This window comes from Physeter macrocephalus, chromosome 6 (genome assembly GCF_002837175.3).
Source record: "Physeter macrocephalus isolate SW-GA chromosome 6, ASM283717v5, whole genome shotgun sequence".
Lineage (NCBI taxonomy): Eukaryota > Metazoa > Chordata > Mammalia > Artiodactyla > Physeteridae > Physeter > Physeter macrocephalus.
In genome coordinates this window covers 644,797-661,469 of record NC_041219.1, presented here as the reverse complement: position 1 = coordinate 661,469, position 16,673 = coordinate 644,797, and the positions used below count along the sequence as shown (strand labels likewise).

Sequence of the window (16,673 nt, the reverse complement as noted above, 5' to 3'; positions counted from 1 at the left end):
TTAATTTAGTTACAGGACTTTAGAGTCTGGCTGCGGGCAAGGGTATCTGTCTTTTGTAAGCAATGCTTTTCTTTCCAGCAAAATCAAGTGAACATGATCAAAATATTATCTCAAACACAGAGCCCTCAGCAAAGCTGCTCTTTTGTAGCCAAGAGGTAAGAACAACTGACAGATGGTGCGGTGGTGAGACTGACGCTTGGAAAGAGAAATGGCGGGGGCTTTGTCTTGGGCTTTTCCTGCCACTGGGGCAAAGCAAGGAAACACTCAGAGAAGTCATCAGTGAAAAAGGAATGAATCACAAAGAAACACAGAAACTCAAGACAAAAGAATGGAGAGTGGCAGAGGGAGGGCTCAGAGACTTTCTAAAGCAAATACCACAGAAATAGAAGCTCTCACTTTAAAGAGTTTCTTCTAACTTAAGTTCTAAAAATGTCAATTTATCTTACTTTTAAAAACACAGGGGCTTCCCTGGTGGCGCAGTTGAGAATCCGCCTGCCGATGCAGGGGACATGGGTTCAAGCCCTGGTCCGGGAAGATCCCACATGCTGCGGAGCAACGAAGCCCATGAGCCACAACTACTGAGCCTGCGTGCTGCAACTACTGAAGCCCGCGTGCCTAGAGCCTGTGCTCCGCAGCAAGAGAAGCCACTGCAATGAGAAGCCCGTGCTCTGCAACAAAGAGTAGCCCCCGCTCTCCACAACTAGAGAAAGCCCGTGTGCAGCAACAAAGACCCAACACAGCCAAAAATAAATAAAAACAATAAATAAATTAATATATATATATTTAAAAAACACACAAAGAAACTTTTTTTTTTTTAAAGCAGAGGGTGGACTGAGACAGCCTGATAACCCTCCTGCTGAAATCAACTAAAAATGCTGGATTAAAAAAAAAATCTTTGTAATCACATTAATTATGACCGTGAGGAATACTAAAGACCAAAAACCTGATGAATGTGGGAACCCACCAAGGTAAACAGAACACTAGAATATGTTAAGTCAGAGTTTGCCTGGAGGGCATTTTCCCTGCCTGGTTAACTTAAATTTTATTTTGCACAAAAGACTAGGTCCAGGGGCTGCCCAGTGTGGAGAATCTAAGCCCCACCAAAGGATCAAACTCTCTGTGTCACAGTGGACTTCTAGTTCTGAAATCTTCCTCCCTTCTCACTCTCCATACTTCTCCATAGATGTAACCACTCCAACTTAGGACTTAAGGAAATAATCTATCTCAAGCCTTGGGAAACAAATCACCTTAGAAAATCCCAACCACATTTCAGTCCTCCGGCAGGTTTGCAGTTTAAGTTCACACTACCTGGGTGGCCTGAAAAAATCTCAAACTAAAAATCTAATGTGGTCCCAAGCTGGTTATGCACCAGGCAGAAGTAAATGAAAACCCTCCCTGGAGGGACATACCTTCAACTCAGCATAAAGGAATTCCATGAAGTTCTAAGAAATATGTAAAAAATTTATAAAACACACTGGAAATAAGATTCAATGAGCAAAGGCCGACAAAAACAAATCCAGGAAGACTTCAGCTATTAGACACATAATCTAAAACAATGGAAAGGATTAATATTATAAGTAAAGAGCAAATGACCAAGCAGATATGAAAGTAAACTGAACAGAACTTGTAGAAAAAAAATTAAAAATAAAAACACAGTGAATGGGTTTAAAGCAGATTAGTCACAGCTAAAGAGGTACTAAGAAAAAACTGACAGCTTTATATGTTTGCATTAAAAATGTGTCAAAAAGTAATGTTAAATATTAAACTTAAGAAGTTAGAGAAAAAAATGATCACTACAGAGAAAAGTATAAAAGTTTATTGGGTGACATTAAGTTACTAAAAAGGTGTTTGTGGATTGGAAGACTGAATATTATAAAAATATCAATTTTTTTCATATTAATATATGTAGGATCAGTGCAATTGCAGTCCAAACCTCAACAGGTTTTTAGGTTTTTTTTCCTTGTTTGTCTCAAGAACTTGAAAAACTGAGTTTAAAATTTAAGTGAAAAAGGCCAAGAATTGTTAAGAGGAACAAATTCAGAGGTCTTGATTTGCCGAATATTAAGATTAAAAGGTATCAAAATTAAGACGGGTGTAGGGATAGACAAGTGGACCCATGGAAAAGAACAGAGCCCAGAAACGGACTCATGCAGAGATGACACTTGATTTATGATAAAGGTGTGGAGCAGTAGAGAAAGGACAATTAAGGCTGGGACAGTGGGGACAACTGTGCATCCATATGGAGAAAAAAAGGAACAAATCCCTACCTCACACCATACCTCCAAATAAATTCCTGGTAGAATTAAGACCTGTGTGTGAAAAACAAAACCTGAAAGGATTTAGCAGAGAATATAGAAGAACTTCTTCATTAACCTCAGGGCACAGGATTTCTTAAAGGAGATGCAAAGTGAAACAACCATGAAGGAAAAGGTTGGTAAATTCAGCGCCTTTAAAATTAAGATTCTCTGTTTGGCAAAAGACACAATAAGCACATGAGAGACAAGCTACAGAGCAGAAGATACCTGCAAATCATATATCCAAAAAAAGACCTGATCCAGACTCACAAAGAACTCTTATAAATAGGAAAAAAACAAAGCCAAACTAAACTAAACTAAGCAGAAAAAGCCCAAAGAAAATAATAGTGGGCAAGTAGGCCCTAAATGGGCAAAAGATAGGAATTTCATAAAGAAGAAATCTAAACATACAAAAATTAGTATATCTGTATTAACCATGTTTTTCATTTTCTGTATTGTGACCTCTGAGGCCTTGCTGCCCCTGGAGGGACTGTCCCTCCCAGGGTTAGCCAATTCCTAGGGATGGTAAACAACTCACCTGGAATGTGCTTTTCAAATACAAACCAACCAATCCAGAGCCTATATCCCAACCACCTCCTCTCTGGGGCTCTCACACTTTGGGCCACTATCTGTCTGCCCCAATCACTTCAGAGCCAGGTCCCAGACAACCAGAGACAGCCCCAGAGCCCACTGAAATTATTCAAACTAGGCAATCCTAACCCTGCTTACCCTGCCTCTCTTGTTCCTTTCTGTGGAAACCACAATAAGAGCTCTTACCCAGTTGTTCCTCTCCCTCTGCCTCCTGACTGACCCTGGTGCTTTCCTTGGCCCCCTGAGGTGTGATGTGTCCCCTCCTCTTAGGAACTGTATCAAATTATCCTTTCAATGGCAATCATCTCCCAATCTGCTGGCCTTACCACACCTCAAATTTTCTATTAATACACTATATTTTAAAACAACATCTTCATCGGTAATCAGAGAAATGCAAATTAAAATCACAATGAGATGTCATTACACACTGAAAATATTGGCAAAGATTACAACATTTTATAAAGTCAAGTGTTGGTACTTCCCTTGTGGTCCAGTGGTAAAGAGTCCACCTTCCAATCCAGGGGACACAGGTTTGATCCCTGGTCAGAGAACTAAGATCCCACATCCTGCGGGGCAACTAAGCCCATGGGCTACAAGTACTGAGCTCACGCGCCTCAATGAGAGAGCCCGTGTGCCGCAAACTACAGAGCCCACGCGTTCTGGAGCCTGTGCGCCACAACTAGAGAGAAAACCTGCATGCCATAACTAGAGAGAAGCCCCAGCGCTGCAATGAAGAGACCACGCGCCGCAATGAAAGATCCTGTGTGCCTCAACGAAGATCCCGTGTGCCACAACTAAGACCTGATACAGCCAAAAAAAATAAAGGAAAAAAAAAATCAAGTGTTGATGACTATGTACAACTGAAAGGCTGTGACACTGCTGGTGGGAGTAGATATCCTTACAACCATTTTCAAAAATAGTTCGGCAGTATGTAGTAAAGTTGAAGACGTGCTACTCCTACGTGTGTAAATCCTAGAGAAACTCTACATTTGCAGTAGGATACATGTTCAAAATATTCATAGGTGCACTGTTTTTAATGGCAAAAAATAGAAAACACCTCACATATTCATCAATAATAAATCCAATGGAATATAGGTAAATAAATGATTATAACTGCATGCAACAATGGATGAATTTCAGAAACATAATACTGAGTAGAAAAAAATCATGAAAAATATATACATATGATTCCATTTATGAAAAGTTCAAGAAAACAGAAAATGAAACAATAAATCACTTAAAAGTACAAACACATAGTGGTTACCCTGGAGGGGTAAAGAAGGCAATGGGTTCAGGAAAGTGCAAAGGTAATGATACCTTTTTCTTAAACTTGGTGGTGGTTCCACAAGTGTTCATTGTAATGTTATTCTTCGCACTTTACACATATTTAGTAAGTATTCTTTTGTATCTACTGAATTCTTAATATAAGCAATTCTTAAAAAATGGATATAAAGACTAATTTTATAGTAGCATGGGCACAAGTGCATACCATCTTCACTGGTGTGGGGCTCTGTACCAGCGTCCTGATCCACTTCCTCCAATGTACCGTGCTCACTGTATGGGCTGTCGCTGAGGAGCAGAAATAGAAATTCATATGAAGCCAAAGTGGAAAGCATTTCAAAGATGAACAATTGCTACTGTAAAAAAATAAATAAATAAGACTTTGGAATGGCAAAGGAGTTACTGGACAGCCTTTCAGCGGAATGCTGGAGCCTCTAGGATTCTCTAATCCTATGGGATTGTATGTACCTTCATCTTTGACACATTACAACTCTCTAAAGACAAAATTAACCTGTAGGAAATTGATAGTATTACAAATAATTTTTATCCATAAAAATTAAAATTTGTTGAATTCTAGTGGAATATGATTATTGCCCCACGGATACACCAGTTTTTGCAAATTCATTTCAATATTCCCTACTGCATAAAAATGGATGGCTCTTCGGTTTCTGCTTTGAATTGATTGTAGTATCTTTTTTATCTTTTCTAGACACATGTTCATTTTTGTATCTGAGAGTCAGATTTTATCCTTTAACATTACCACTATCTCTTCTCAAATGTATGCTGATAAATGGAATGCAGTGGTTACAAATACAAACCTGACATTACTGTAAAAGCCCATTTATATTGCTGGCATTGGGGGAGAAGGATGACTACTATATTACTGACTTTCTGTTTAAAATGAGCGATACCCATAAAAAACACTATGTATGGGAGAAGGACATAATCAAGCACGTGTTCCTGGCTGCAAGACTCTTTATTATGGGGCTTTTACCCTGTTTGTAAAAATGGAGCAACCACAAAAGTTCTAGAATACAACGCATCAAATAATATCGACCAGACATCCACATACTTGCTCTGTGATAAAATGAACAAGACAACAGAACTTACTGACATAGCCCTGAATATTTGGAAATACTAAACATGACTGACTGGCCTTGAAACAAATACAACTAGGAAAATAAAATTCTGAATCTCACCAGGGCTGAGTTTTATTCATTTATCTTCCCAGAGCCAAGCTTAGTCAGTATGTGCATGTAGTAAGTGCTCAAGTAAATATTTTAAAATTGAATTTCACATAAAATTGCTAGATATACTATAAAACTAGAATCTATCATGCTTTTTTGTTAATTTAGCAGTACTTGTGGAAATAGTCAACTCTCAATTTTCTTAAGGCATAGGATCATCTGTGGTTTAAGAATATACTGTGGTTTAAGTAAAAAATAAGTGTACTCTGAGTTATTTAGATCTTTCAGCTACTTATTCTACTTCTACTTAATCTCCAGGAAGGCAGTGGGAAACAAAGTGTCCTGAGGAGGGTCCAGAATGAAGGACTTAGACAAATTCATTTCCAGCTCCTCCTTAGTCTGAGCTGCACAAAGCAGTTTCCGAGGTAGGCTGGGAGGCAGCTGCTGAGTGGGAAGACTCGTGTGGACTTTGGAATCAGACAAGCCTTGGGTTGCATCCAGTAACCACTAGCCATTGGACAGGCTCCTTGGCCTCTCTTAACTTACTTGGGTAGAGTGGTTGTGAGGAATAAAAGAGATCATATGCACTGAGAAGCTGGCACATGGTAGGGGCTCAAGGAATCAAAACCACTTTTATTGTATATGAATTCTTAGAAACTAGCACTCGTATATCAAATAGTGAACATAAACATTTTAGGGTTCCTTACCTTTGGGACTGTTCAATTGACTATACCCCTCATTTTTATACTTCATTGGGAGGTGACTACACTGCCATATTAAAAGATTTTTATCCCAACAATATAATAATAAATTTGCTCAAAGTGACCATAACTGGTTAGGATAACATTTATTGGTAAGAATGAAAATGAAAATAAGTAAGAATGAAAACACATTTGGTTGACAGCACTCCTTTTAAATGAGAATTTTGAAATACTTTATATAGAATCAAAACTATTTAGGAATAAAAATGAAATCTGTCAATTCAGTTATCTTTTCTTGACATAATGGTAAAAATTAACACAGCTCTATATATCAAAACCGTTCTCTACAAAAGTCATGATAGGATGGATATATCTATAAAGATGTCGTGTTTAGGGAAAAGAGAGGGGGGATGAATATGAAATTCCATAATAAGGAGCCAGTGTTGTCATGGATTTTAGTATTCTAATGTATCGCAAGTGTTCTTGCTGCTGCTGCTTTTTTTTTTTTTTTAAATTGGAAGCACTGGCAGCTTACAGTCAGTTCTTTTTCTTAATTAAGTTGATATCTGTACTTCCATAATTCTTCCAGGGGGAGAAGGACTAAAATTCTTGGACTTACCAATAGTCATCTCCAGCCATACATTTCTCATAAACAGGGCCATCCAGCTCTTTAGCATCTGGGAAAATAGTCTCATGGTGGATGATGATGGTTTTGACAATCTCATTCACATGAGCCTGGCAGGACACTTGATCCTGTATTTCTGGGACAGGCATCAATGTGGGTCCAAAGCAAATGGCCAGGTTATAAGGGTCCATCATGTTCTCATCACTGTACTGTGAAAGACTACGAAAAGAAGGAAGAAAGGAGTTAACATGAGAAAAAAAAGAAAATCAATGTTTAAGAAGATACTTCCTATTCTAAAAATACCGATCTAAAAGATTTTATTTGGTTTTTATTATTAGAATAAAATGATATTCCATCCTACTTTAAGGTGGCTCAGCAAATTCCAAAGAAAGTAAAGCGACTTACAACCTTCCAACTTGGTAGAAACTGAAAGGGGAACATAAATCCTGTTTGCTTAAGTGGTATTTTTTAAAGCCACAGGGGAGTTTAAGATAATCTCTACTACAATGGAGACAAGGATCAAGTAAATGAGTTTCATTTGTAAACATTATGGTCAGGCTGTAAATGCTGCTCAAGTAAATCTGGGAGGGGCAGCAGTGATCTCTATAAAGCTTTATGGAGATCTTTAAAATTGTCCTCCAGCTGACCAAAAACATTTCAAATTTCAGTTTTTTCCCATAAATCTTGAGGAGAGTCTGGAAGAAAACAAATCACCTTTTCTTTGTACCCACTGAGAGAAAGCAAGCAACTCCAGGCTTTGTAATTTGCTTTTGGGTAAGACTAGCAACACTAGGTGACAACCAGTGTCATAAAACACACAAGTGCAGGAGAAGGGGAAAAGAATCCTCAATTCTTGCATTCCATTTAAAGCTGGTAAACTACAAACTCTGAGGAGACTTCCAGTTGTCTAGTACTAATTTCTAAAATCAATCCAATGGCTATGTGTGAGATATTTTCCACAGGTGACTGAAAATAAGCCAGCTCTTTACTGCTATGCCTCGTAACACATGGGCAAGGTGCTGTTCCAGGGAGGATCTAGAGAATCTATCTTACAGTGTATAGAATGTCAACATTGAAAGGAAATGTAAAATCCAGGTGAACAGATGACAAATGGAAGGAGAAAAAAAGAGACTCTATATTTGTGAGATGTTGACAGACACAAAGAAACTGAGATACCATGTGACATGATACTTTACCCTGTTTTGGAAATAAGATAGCCTAGAAAGTGGAAAATACAAAAGCATGATTTCCACAGGTAACATATGTCTTTCCCTTCTGCCATTTCTCAAACATAAAATCTTAAAAACAGTTCACAAATAACAGCCAATGATCATGTTACAGATCATCTTGAAAATGAATGCAGGAAGGAAAAGTGAGATTCAGAATAAGAATGGTCTAATTTTCAAAAGACCCACTTAAGCTCAATGGGGAGAGACACAGTCTTTCTGGGTCTTTAATTTTGTGCTGGCTTGAAGAGCAAAAACTTGACATAAAAATGTTACATACATGTTTTGATTTTACAATTAAAAGAGAATAGTTTCTTTTCCCAAAATTCCTGTCCCAAGCATCCTATCCTAGAGGCTGGGCCTTGCCTCTGCATGAAGGCAGATGCAGGGAACCAAGGGGCATCTTTGGGCAGAAATGCTGGAAGCAATGCCAACTGTCTGACTAATGGCACGGTGGCCATTCTGTTGAGATACATGGTGAATTAGATTCAGGTTTTGAGAACTTTCTTGATTCATGGTCAGTCTGCTTTCCTAATCCACTGTGGTTTATTAATTCACAGTTGGTTTCACTCAGGTGTATCAGGAAAATTTGGTAGGGACAGCATGGAGAGGACCAGCAGGAATGCAAGGTGCTCCATGTTGGGGAAGGAGAGGCACATGCAATTAAAGGTGAAGATGGCAAACCTTCAGATTTTTAAAACTGCCTGGGTGACTTGGCTTATTTAAAGGTAAAAATTTACAGGATGTATTTAACCTAAAACAGTTTATACCCATCTCTCTAGATACTGCTAATTTCCAGGGGTGACTTCTGTACAAATATCATTTGTGAATGCTTTAGCTCCATTCTGTACGGTTCCTTGCCAGCGTTTCCCTATTTTAGGATACTTGGCTTGCAGGGGGTCAGCCTGAATGGGTATGACTTCAGGAAGAGTTAGCAGGGTTGTAATAAATCCCCATGGCTTTTAAGAACTTAAAACTTCCAGTGAAATAGAGAAGAGAAAATATCCTAATTTTAAGAAGGGAGAATTCATGCTAGAGTGAGAAAGCATTTCCCCAAGCTTACTCTGCCTGGATTTTTAATTTCCAGTTATTTAACTGAAACACTGAAGTGCAAGGGGGCTCTTAGATAGGACCTGGGGAAGATGTTCTTATAATGGAGCCCATGTATCTACAAGTGACACAACTGAAAATCAAGTTGCCTAAATTAAAAGAGTAAAGTTTCCTTGAAAATAATGCAGTGATTTTTAAGATTTCTGTTACATTGTTTTAGAGAATGTTTTAGAAATATCATCTTTTTGACAAGGTCTCATTATACTGAATTTGCAGAAAATTATTTCTTGGATTTGTGTATAAATCTCACCTACACTTTCCCTCCTTCCCTGACTACAACTTAAAAAATCACAAAAATTTTCTGCAGTGAGCAGGTGGTTTACATCATTTTAACGAAAACATTTATGACATTGGCTTTGGATGGAAGTTGGAAAAACACGTAATTCACTGAAAAGTGCTCTTTTTAGTAATACTTGTATATTTTTGCAATTATGGCCACAGTTTCTGCATCTGGTGACAAGGCTTATTTAAGGTAGGTCACACAAAGAGTTTGATCTGCTGAGGAAAAATGCACCTTCAGTCTCTATTCAATCATTTCCTCTTCAACTCTGCTGATAAATGGAACCCAATGTACATGTTACAGAATCCAAGAACAAAGAACTCAGAGGGGTGCAAATGGAATTAAGATGAGCATTTTGGCAGAGAATTATGGTACTTACTGATTGAGGAAGGCAAAGAGGTACCTCATCACTATAAGGACCGACCTGGGCAAGGTCAGGAGTTTGCGGATGTGAAGCGCCCTCTCATAGAGATTATCTATTCCTATAGACAGAAGAGCACATGATTAGGATGCTTTCACTGGCCACATTTAAAGCAGAACACTCTAGCACCCAAGTTTCAGGTACATATCTGAACATAAGCAATACTTTGCCTTTGGGTGAGATGCAGTCGTAACCAATAAAGCAAATAAGTGATCAGCTAGGGTGTAGCACCATTTCCGAGGGTGTCTCCTCTGACCCATCACTGTTTTCTGATTTCCATGGTCTTGGCCTTTAGCAACTTAGTCTTCTGAATTTAAAAATCATTTTTCACTTGCTGCTATTTCTACAGTTTGCATCTGATATGGTTTAAACTCCTTTTTGCTGCATGTTAACTCAGGTAACTTTTTTGGGACATGACACCTCTCCCTCTCCATGATTCATAAATTCATCATATATTTGTCTTTTACTGTTATTCAGGCAATGTGCCAGGTTTTGAATCTCCTCTTCCTCAAAACTATGCGAATATTTTATTCATATGACCTTTACCTTGTATTATAGTATTTCATCAAATTTTAAAAATACGTATTTTAGGAGAGCCTACTAGATTTCAAGCACTAAGTTAGGCATTAGAAATACATTAGTGATATGATTCCTGCTCTCACAGAACTTTTGCCGTGGTGTTTATAGTTATATATTTCCTTATCCTGTTTTCCCTGTGGGATGGTGAGCTCCCTGAACAGAAGGTGACCTTGGACTTCCTAGTATTATTTTACCTCTTTATTAGGAATATAAATTGTCCAAAGCTTCTCAATACTAAAGTGTTGTGAATAACAGCAGAAAAGTTAGTGCTAATAATCTCTGTATACTGCTCTACATTTTACAATGCATTTTTACATTTGTTATCTAATTTAATGCAAAAAAACAATACACTGGGCAGGCCAGGCACTAGCATCGCCATTCAATGGATTAGCAAAATGAGCACTGGGTAAGTGGCTTACCCAAGGTCAGCTGGCTAGAAAGGTGGAACTAGAATTAGAAACTGTTTTCTATTTCATAAGTCTGGCTATCTTTCTTGGATTTCAGAGTACCTTTATAAAGTATAACTTTTTAAAAAAATTATTTATTTTTGGCTGCGTTGGGTCTTCATTGCTGCACGCAGGCTTTCTCTAGTTGCGGCAAGCTGGGGCTACTCTTTGTTGCGGTGCACAGGCTTCTCATTGCAGTGGCTCCTCTTGTTGTGGAGCACAGGCTCTAGGCGCACAGGCTTCAGCAGTTGTGGCTCCCGGGGTCTAGAGCGCAGGCTCAGTAGTTGTGGCGCACGGGCTTAGTTGCTCCGCGGCATGTGGGATCTGCCTGGACCCGGGATTGAACCTGTGTCCCCTGCACTGGCAGGTGGATTCTTAACCACTGTGCCACCAGGGAAGTCCCTATAAAGTATAACTTTGAAGATATCCAATAAGCATACATTTGAGAAAAATATTTCAGAGACTATTTCAAAAACATTTTGAAGCTTACTATGATTTCATGTTACTACACTGTTCTTAATTGCTCTTGAGATAATCATATATCCTACTTGAAAATCTCAGGCCTTAGCTTCTACTACTACAGCCTATTGATTCTCCTCCCACTTCTCAGGTTTTTGGACCCTCTCCCATCCATGAATGTGTTTATCCTTTAAGGATCTCTACTTGGTTCTCTTCCATGGCAACCTCATCCAGTCTCAAGGTTAGGACCATCACGTCTATGAAGATGGTATCTTTGCTTCATTTTTCTCCCTTGTCTGGGACATAAGCCCTGTTGTTTTTACCACTGGATATCTCACTGCTAACTTCCTAACTGAAGTCTTTAGTGTTTCTAACTTGGACCATCATAATACTCTCCTAACCTCAAGTTTCCCTTTCTAATTCCTCTTAAACCAGCAGTTCTTAACCTTGACTTGGAATCACTTGGGAAGATTTTATTAAAAGGCTGATGCCTGAGATTCATTTATGCGGCCAAGGTTGAGAACCACTCATGCCAAGCCTCGTTTCCCTGGAATCTTGAGTGCTGACTCCAGCTGCTTTCCACTTATTATCAAACCACCATGTTAATAAGGTATTTTATTTTTTCATTTATTTTCCACAGGTGAAAAGATGGGGAAAAAATATTAGGAATATTCTCACTTAACCACTGAGGAGTTTGCAAAACAACAAATAGTTTATCCGGATTCTGGGGAAAAATCACTTTCATTCCCAACTTTGAGTATGCTGTAGCTGGAACTGTAGCTAACGCCTTTGAGAACACGGATTTCAGAAACTCTCAAAAAGAATGTAAGTCAATACTCTATGACATAAATCACAGTAAGATCCTTTCTGATCCACCTCCTAGAGAAATGGAAATAAAAACAAAAATAAACAAATGGGACCGAATGAAACTTAAAAGCTTCTGCACAGCAAAGGAAACCATAAACAAGATGAAAAGTCATTCATCATCAACTTGCTGAGTGAATTTGAATAGGTTCAGTCACCTGTCCATGCCTGTTTGTTCTCCTTTGCTAATTTTGGGAAACAATACTCATTCTCCGCAGGTTTTATGGGTATAACAACACAGACCAAAAAGGAAAAGTTGGCAAATTAGAAATGCTAGGGTCATAGAGCTTAACACCAAACTCATGATGCAGCCTTTTCTGCACATTCATCTGTTGCTATTGGAGGCGGAGGGAGGACAGGGTAGCAAAGCTTTCATGTCTTCAAGTTCCCTTTCCTCTCCCACCAAGTCTATATTTAATCTGGTCGAGAAGGAAAAATAACTATCAGAGGACACAGGGAGGGAGAAGGGCAAGCTGGGACAAAGTGAAAGCATGGGCATGGACATATACACTCTACCAAATGTAAAATAGCTAGTGGGAAGCAGCTGCATAGCACAGGGAGATCAGCTCGGTCCTTTGTGACCACCTAGAGGGGTGGGATAGGGAGGGTGGGAGGGAGACGCAAGAGGGAGGACATATGGGGATATATGTATATGTAGAGCTGATTCACTTTGTTATACAGCAGAAACTAACACAACATTGTAAAGAAATTATACTCCAATAAAGATGTTAAAAAAAAGCATAAAAAAAAGAAGAATGTAAGTCAAACACAAGGACCTACTGTAGAGCATAGGGAACTATATTCAATATCTTGTAATAAACCATAATGGAAAAGAATCTGAAAAAAAAAATAACCGAATCACTTTGTTGTACACCTGAAACTAACGCAATATTGTAAATCAACTATACTTCGCTAAAAAATAAAAAAAGAGAAAAAAGAATGTAAGTCAAACATTATCATCCAATGAACATTTTTGTAACACAAGTTTTCAACATAAACCTATAACTAATAATAGTGTAATTTCAGTAATATTGAAGTAAAACATTTATATTCTGCTTTTTTATTTGTAAAGTATTTCAAAATGGAAAAAATTACAATACTACGAACAAGTCAGTGTCACACCTATCAAGTATAAGCACTTTGTTTAATATACTTTCCAGACAATGGTCTTGATTTTTTTCTGAAAAAGGGGAATAAGAGACTTTAAAAGAAGTTGTTAAACAGGTGCATAAGTTTACTAAGGTCACAAGAGCTCAGTAATCAAGTTATCAACATTTCCACCTAATTCAGTCTCAAGAGTGTCAGTAGGACCAAAACATTTCCAGGGCAACTGGTTTATCTTTCATGACAACTTCATGGGACACTTGAAGAACCCACATTGTACAGAGAGGGAAGATGAAATACCTACAGATGATTTGCAAGGCATTGAGAGTTTGGTGGAGTGAATTTTGCATCTATAAATGCTATATAGGTTTAGGCATAGTTGGATTATTGTTTCATATCTGAAATTAACTGGTTAAAAGTTTATTAGCTAAGATAACTGACTTTTTAAAAAAGTATGACTGTTGTTGCTGCTTTAAGTTAAAGATAAAAAGATGATTTAGCATACTTGTGTATAGAAAGACTATCTCAAAAAACAAACGAAAACTCTCAAAGGCAAAATTATACAGATTATGACCCATTATTAAAAGTAAACATTGAGATTATCATCTATTCCTTTGGGCATTAAAAAAACTGTTTGCATAAATAATTTTATATCATACCTCAAGACAAACAATTACAATGTTTAATATATATCTGTAAATATTAAATTGTAAAAAGGAACTGTCCCATTAATGGGCCCCGTGATTGGCAATACCCTTTACTCTCTTCCAACCACATATAAAGTCATATAGGGGTTATGATTAAGAACAAAGTAGCAAGAAACTTTTACTATTGTTTACAGAAGATCTGGAGTGTTTCAAGAGTTAAGGCTACTGATTCTCCAACTAACCCTCAGTTTAAGGTTAAGGTCAACTATCAGGGAGAGGGTTTTAGCATCTTAAAGCTAGTTTTGGGGTCCTTGAGTTAAAGCACAAAAGGAAAGGAAAGAATGCAAAAGGAACCACTTAATGTAGTATTGATCTTTAATATTTGTCAATTTCCATAGGGGGCCTGTCATTTTTAGGCTAGAAGAGAATACAGGTATTACTTCCAAGAGGCTTCATCTTAATTCAAGATCCTATTGTTTCTATTTCTGAGTTCTAAACTCAGTTCCCCTGCTCCTTAAAGTCAGTCATTTTTTTTTTACTTAAAAAGAATTGGGGAACAGATATTTACATACCAATTTCATAGTAGCATTATTCATAACAACCAAGAGGTGGAAATAACCCAAATGTCCATTGATGGATGAGTGGATAAACAAAATGTGGTATGTACACACAATGAAATATTATTCAGCCTTATAAAGGAAGGAAATTCTAATATATGCTACAACAAGGATAAACCTTGAAGATGCTATGCTAAGTGAAGTTAAGTCAGACACAAAAAGCCATACATAAATACTGTATAATTCCACTTATGTGAGGTACCTAGAGTAGTCAAATTCCTAGAGACAGAAAGTAGAATGGTGGTTGTCAGAAGCTAGAGGGAGGGAGGAGTTTAATGGGTAGAGTCTCAGTACAGCATGATAAGAAAAATTCTGGAGACAGATGGTGGTAACAGTTGCAAAACAATGTGAATGTATTTAATGCCACTGAACTGTACATTTAAAAATGATTAAAATGGTAAATTTTACATTATGTCTATTTTACTGCAATAAAAAAAAGAGTGGCATAGGGGTGCTCTGTGAGATGCAAAGGAAGATTTCAGGAGAGAAAAGCAACAGGAATATAAAAAAGTGACAACAAGGAGACTAAATAAAATTGTGTGAGGCAGGCATTCATAAATGAAAGCAAAACAGAATTGCTGGCATTCCTGAAGTACAAGCAAATCAATGTCTCCCAAAGGCCAGACCACGTTGGCTGTGAGTAGGACTCGGATGATACCTGGCTGGCTGCTTAACAGGCTTGCAGCATGCATCCTACAGGAATCGCACTCTTGTGCAAATGACTCACTAACTCTCCTGAGTCCAGTTAGCGGGTCAGAATTTATGGTTGCTACAGATACTCTGATTAACGTGCATTCCCCCCGGCTCTGAGTATGGCAATACATGGTCTTTCACAATTTTATGCTGCATGAAAAGATGGATCTTTTCTTCTCCTCAGAAAAGTCATCAGTGAGGAAAATCAGTATCTCATCTGGATTTCTTTTATGATGGCCTTTGTTTCCATGTTTCAGCATCTCATGTAATTAGGTAAAAGTGGCATTCATCCAACTTCGGTCACATGCTCAAAGCTCCCTAGGCTAATTTATGTTCTTTCCCTAGCATTGCAAGGTTCCCATATCAGGATGCCAACTTCACAGCATGGGGGTTTGACACATCTATGTAAACGTGTGTGGAAAATTCAGTACCAAACACAAGTGAATTCAGAAAACGGCAAAAAGTTCAAATGGCCACTCCTCTGAAAATATCAGTTCTTCTGTGGCACTATTTGTAAAAGTGTTTGTCAGAAAACAAGATAACACAAGATGCAAATTTATCCTTAAGTATAAAGACAGGGAAGGAAATTCCTTGATGGCCATATTTAGAAATGGCTTACGTAAGAGCGGGTACACAAATATTTCTGAGCTCCATAGCCCAACAAGCAGTAATCAAGGGGAATTTAACCGTTCCAGGGTATTTTTAGGTTCAGTGTTAGATTCTAATAATGTCAAGGTATCAATCAGTTGTGTGTAATAGTGTATGTGTGCGAATGAAAGGAAAAGAGAAAAACAGATGTTCTAGTACACTTGGATGGATCTTAGCTTAGCCTTGAGATGATTTACCAGCTGGTCTTCTAGCTAAGAAATGAACTGCTTGTAAATCTCTCTAATTAACCAATAATACATTTGGATTCTGTGAATTAAGCCATTGTGCTCTTTCCTAGTTAACTAGCAACACTGTAGATATAAACATATAAATAATGTCTCTCCTGCTGAACTGCCATACTGAAGTTAGTAAAGAAACTGAGTCTTAGCCTAGGAAACTCTACCTGTTCAGTCTATTAAACATTTTTAAGGAGAAAAGGAATCTTTGAGAAAATCATTATAAGGCATGAAACAGAAATTTATAGAGTTCAGAGAGAAAACTACCATGTATGGCAGTAAAGCCGAATTTTTAGCAACAAAAACATACACTGGAGAGCCAGGAAAAGAGTTCAAAAGATTTTTATATAAAACAATCAGATACGGGCAAACAAATTTATGTACCAAGAGGCTCATCGTGGTATTTTTGTATAATTGCAAAATAACTGTAAACAACCCAAATTTCTAAAACTAGGGGATTTGTTAAATAAAAACCATTATATGGACACTAAAAACTATGTTTTGAAAAACAGTGATGTGGGAAAATGTTAATAACATCATTAAATTTAAAAAGTTTAAAAAAGAGCAAATATGGGGCTTCCCTGGTGGCGCAGTGGTTGAGAGTCCGCCTGCCGATGCAGGGGACACGGGTTCGTGCCCTGGTCCGGGAAGATCCCACATGCCG

At 37.9% G+C, this 16,673-nt stretch overlaps 1 protein-coding gene across 2 annotated transcripts in view; it reads right to left on the bottom strand.

The window, feature by feature from the left end:
• SRGAP1 (SLIT-ROBO Rho GTPase activating protein 1) overlaps nucleotides 1-16,673 on the bottom strand; it is a 270,945-nt gene that overhangs the window by 9,721 nt on the left and 244,551 nt on the right. For both annotated transcript variants that reach the window (XM_024122891.3, XM_024122892.3), the window contains exons 16-18: nucleotides 9,675-9,777; nucleotides 6,674-6,898; nucleotides 4,375-4,454 (exon numbers count right to left, since the gene is read on the bottom strand). In XM_024122891.3, the coding sequence (XP_023978659.1) occupies nucleotides 4,375-4,454; nucleotides 6,674-6,898; nucleotides 9,675-9,777 (408 nt within the window). The remainder of the gene's footprint in view (nucleotides 1-4,374; nucleotides 4,455-6,673; nucleotides 6,899-9,674; nucleotides 9,778-16,673) is intronic.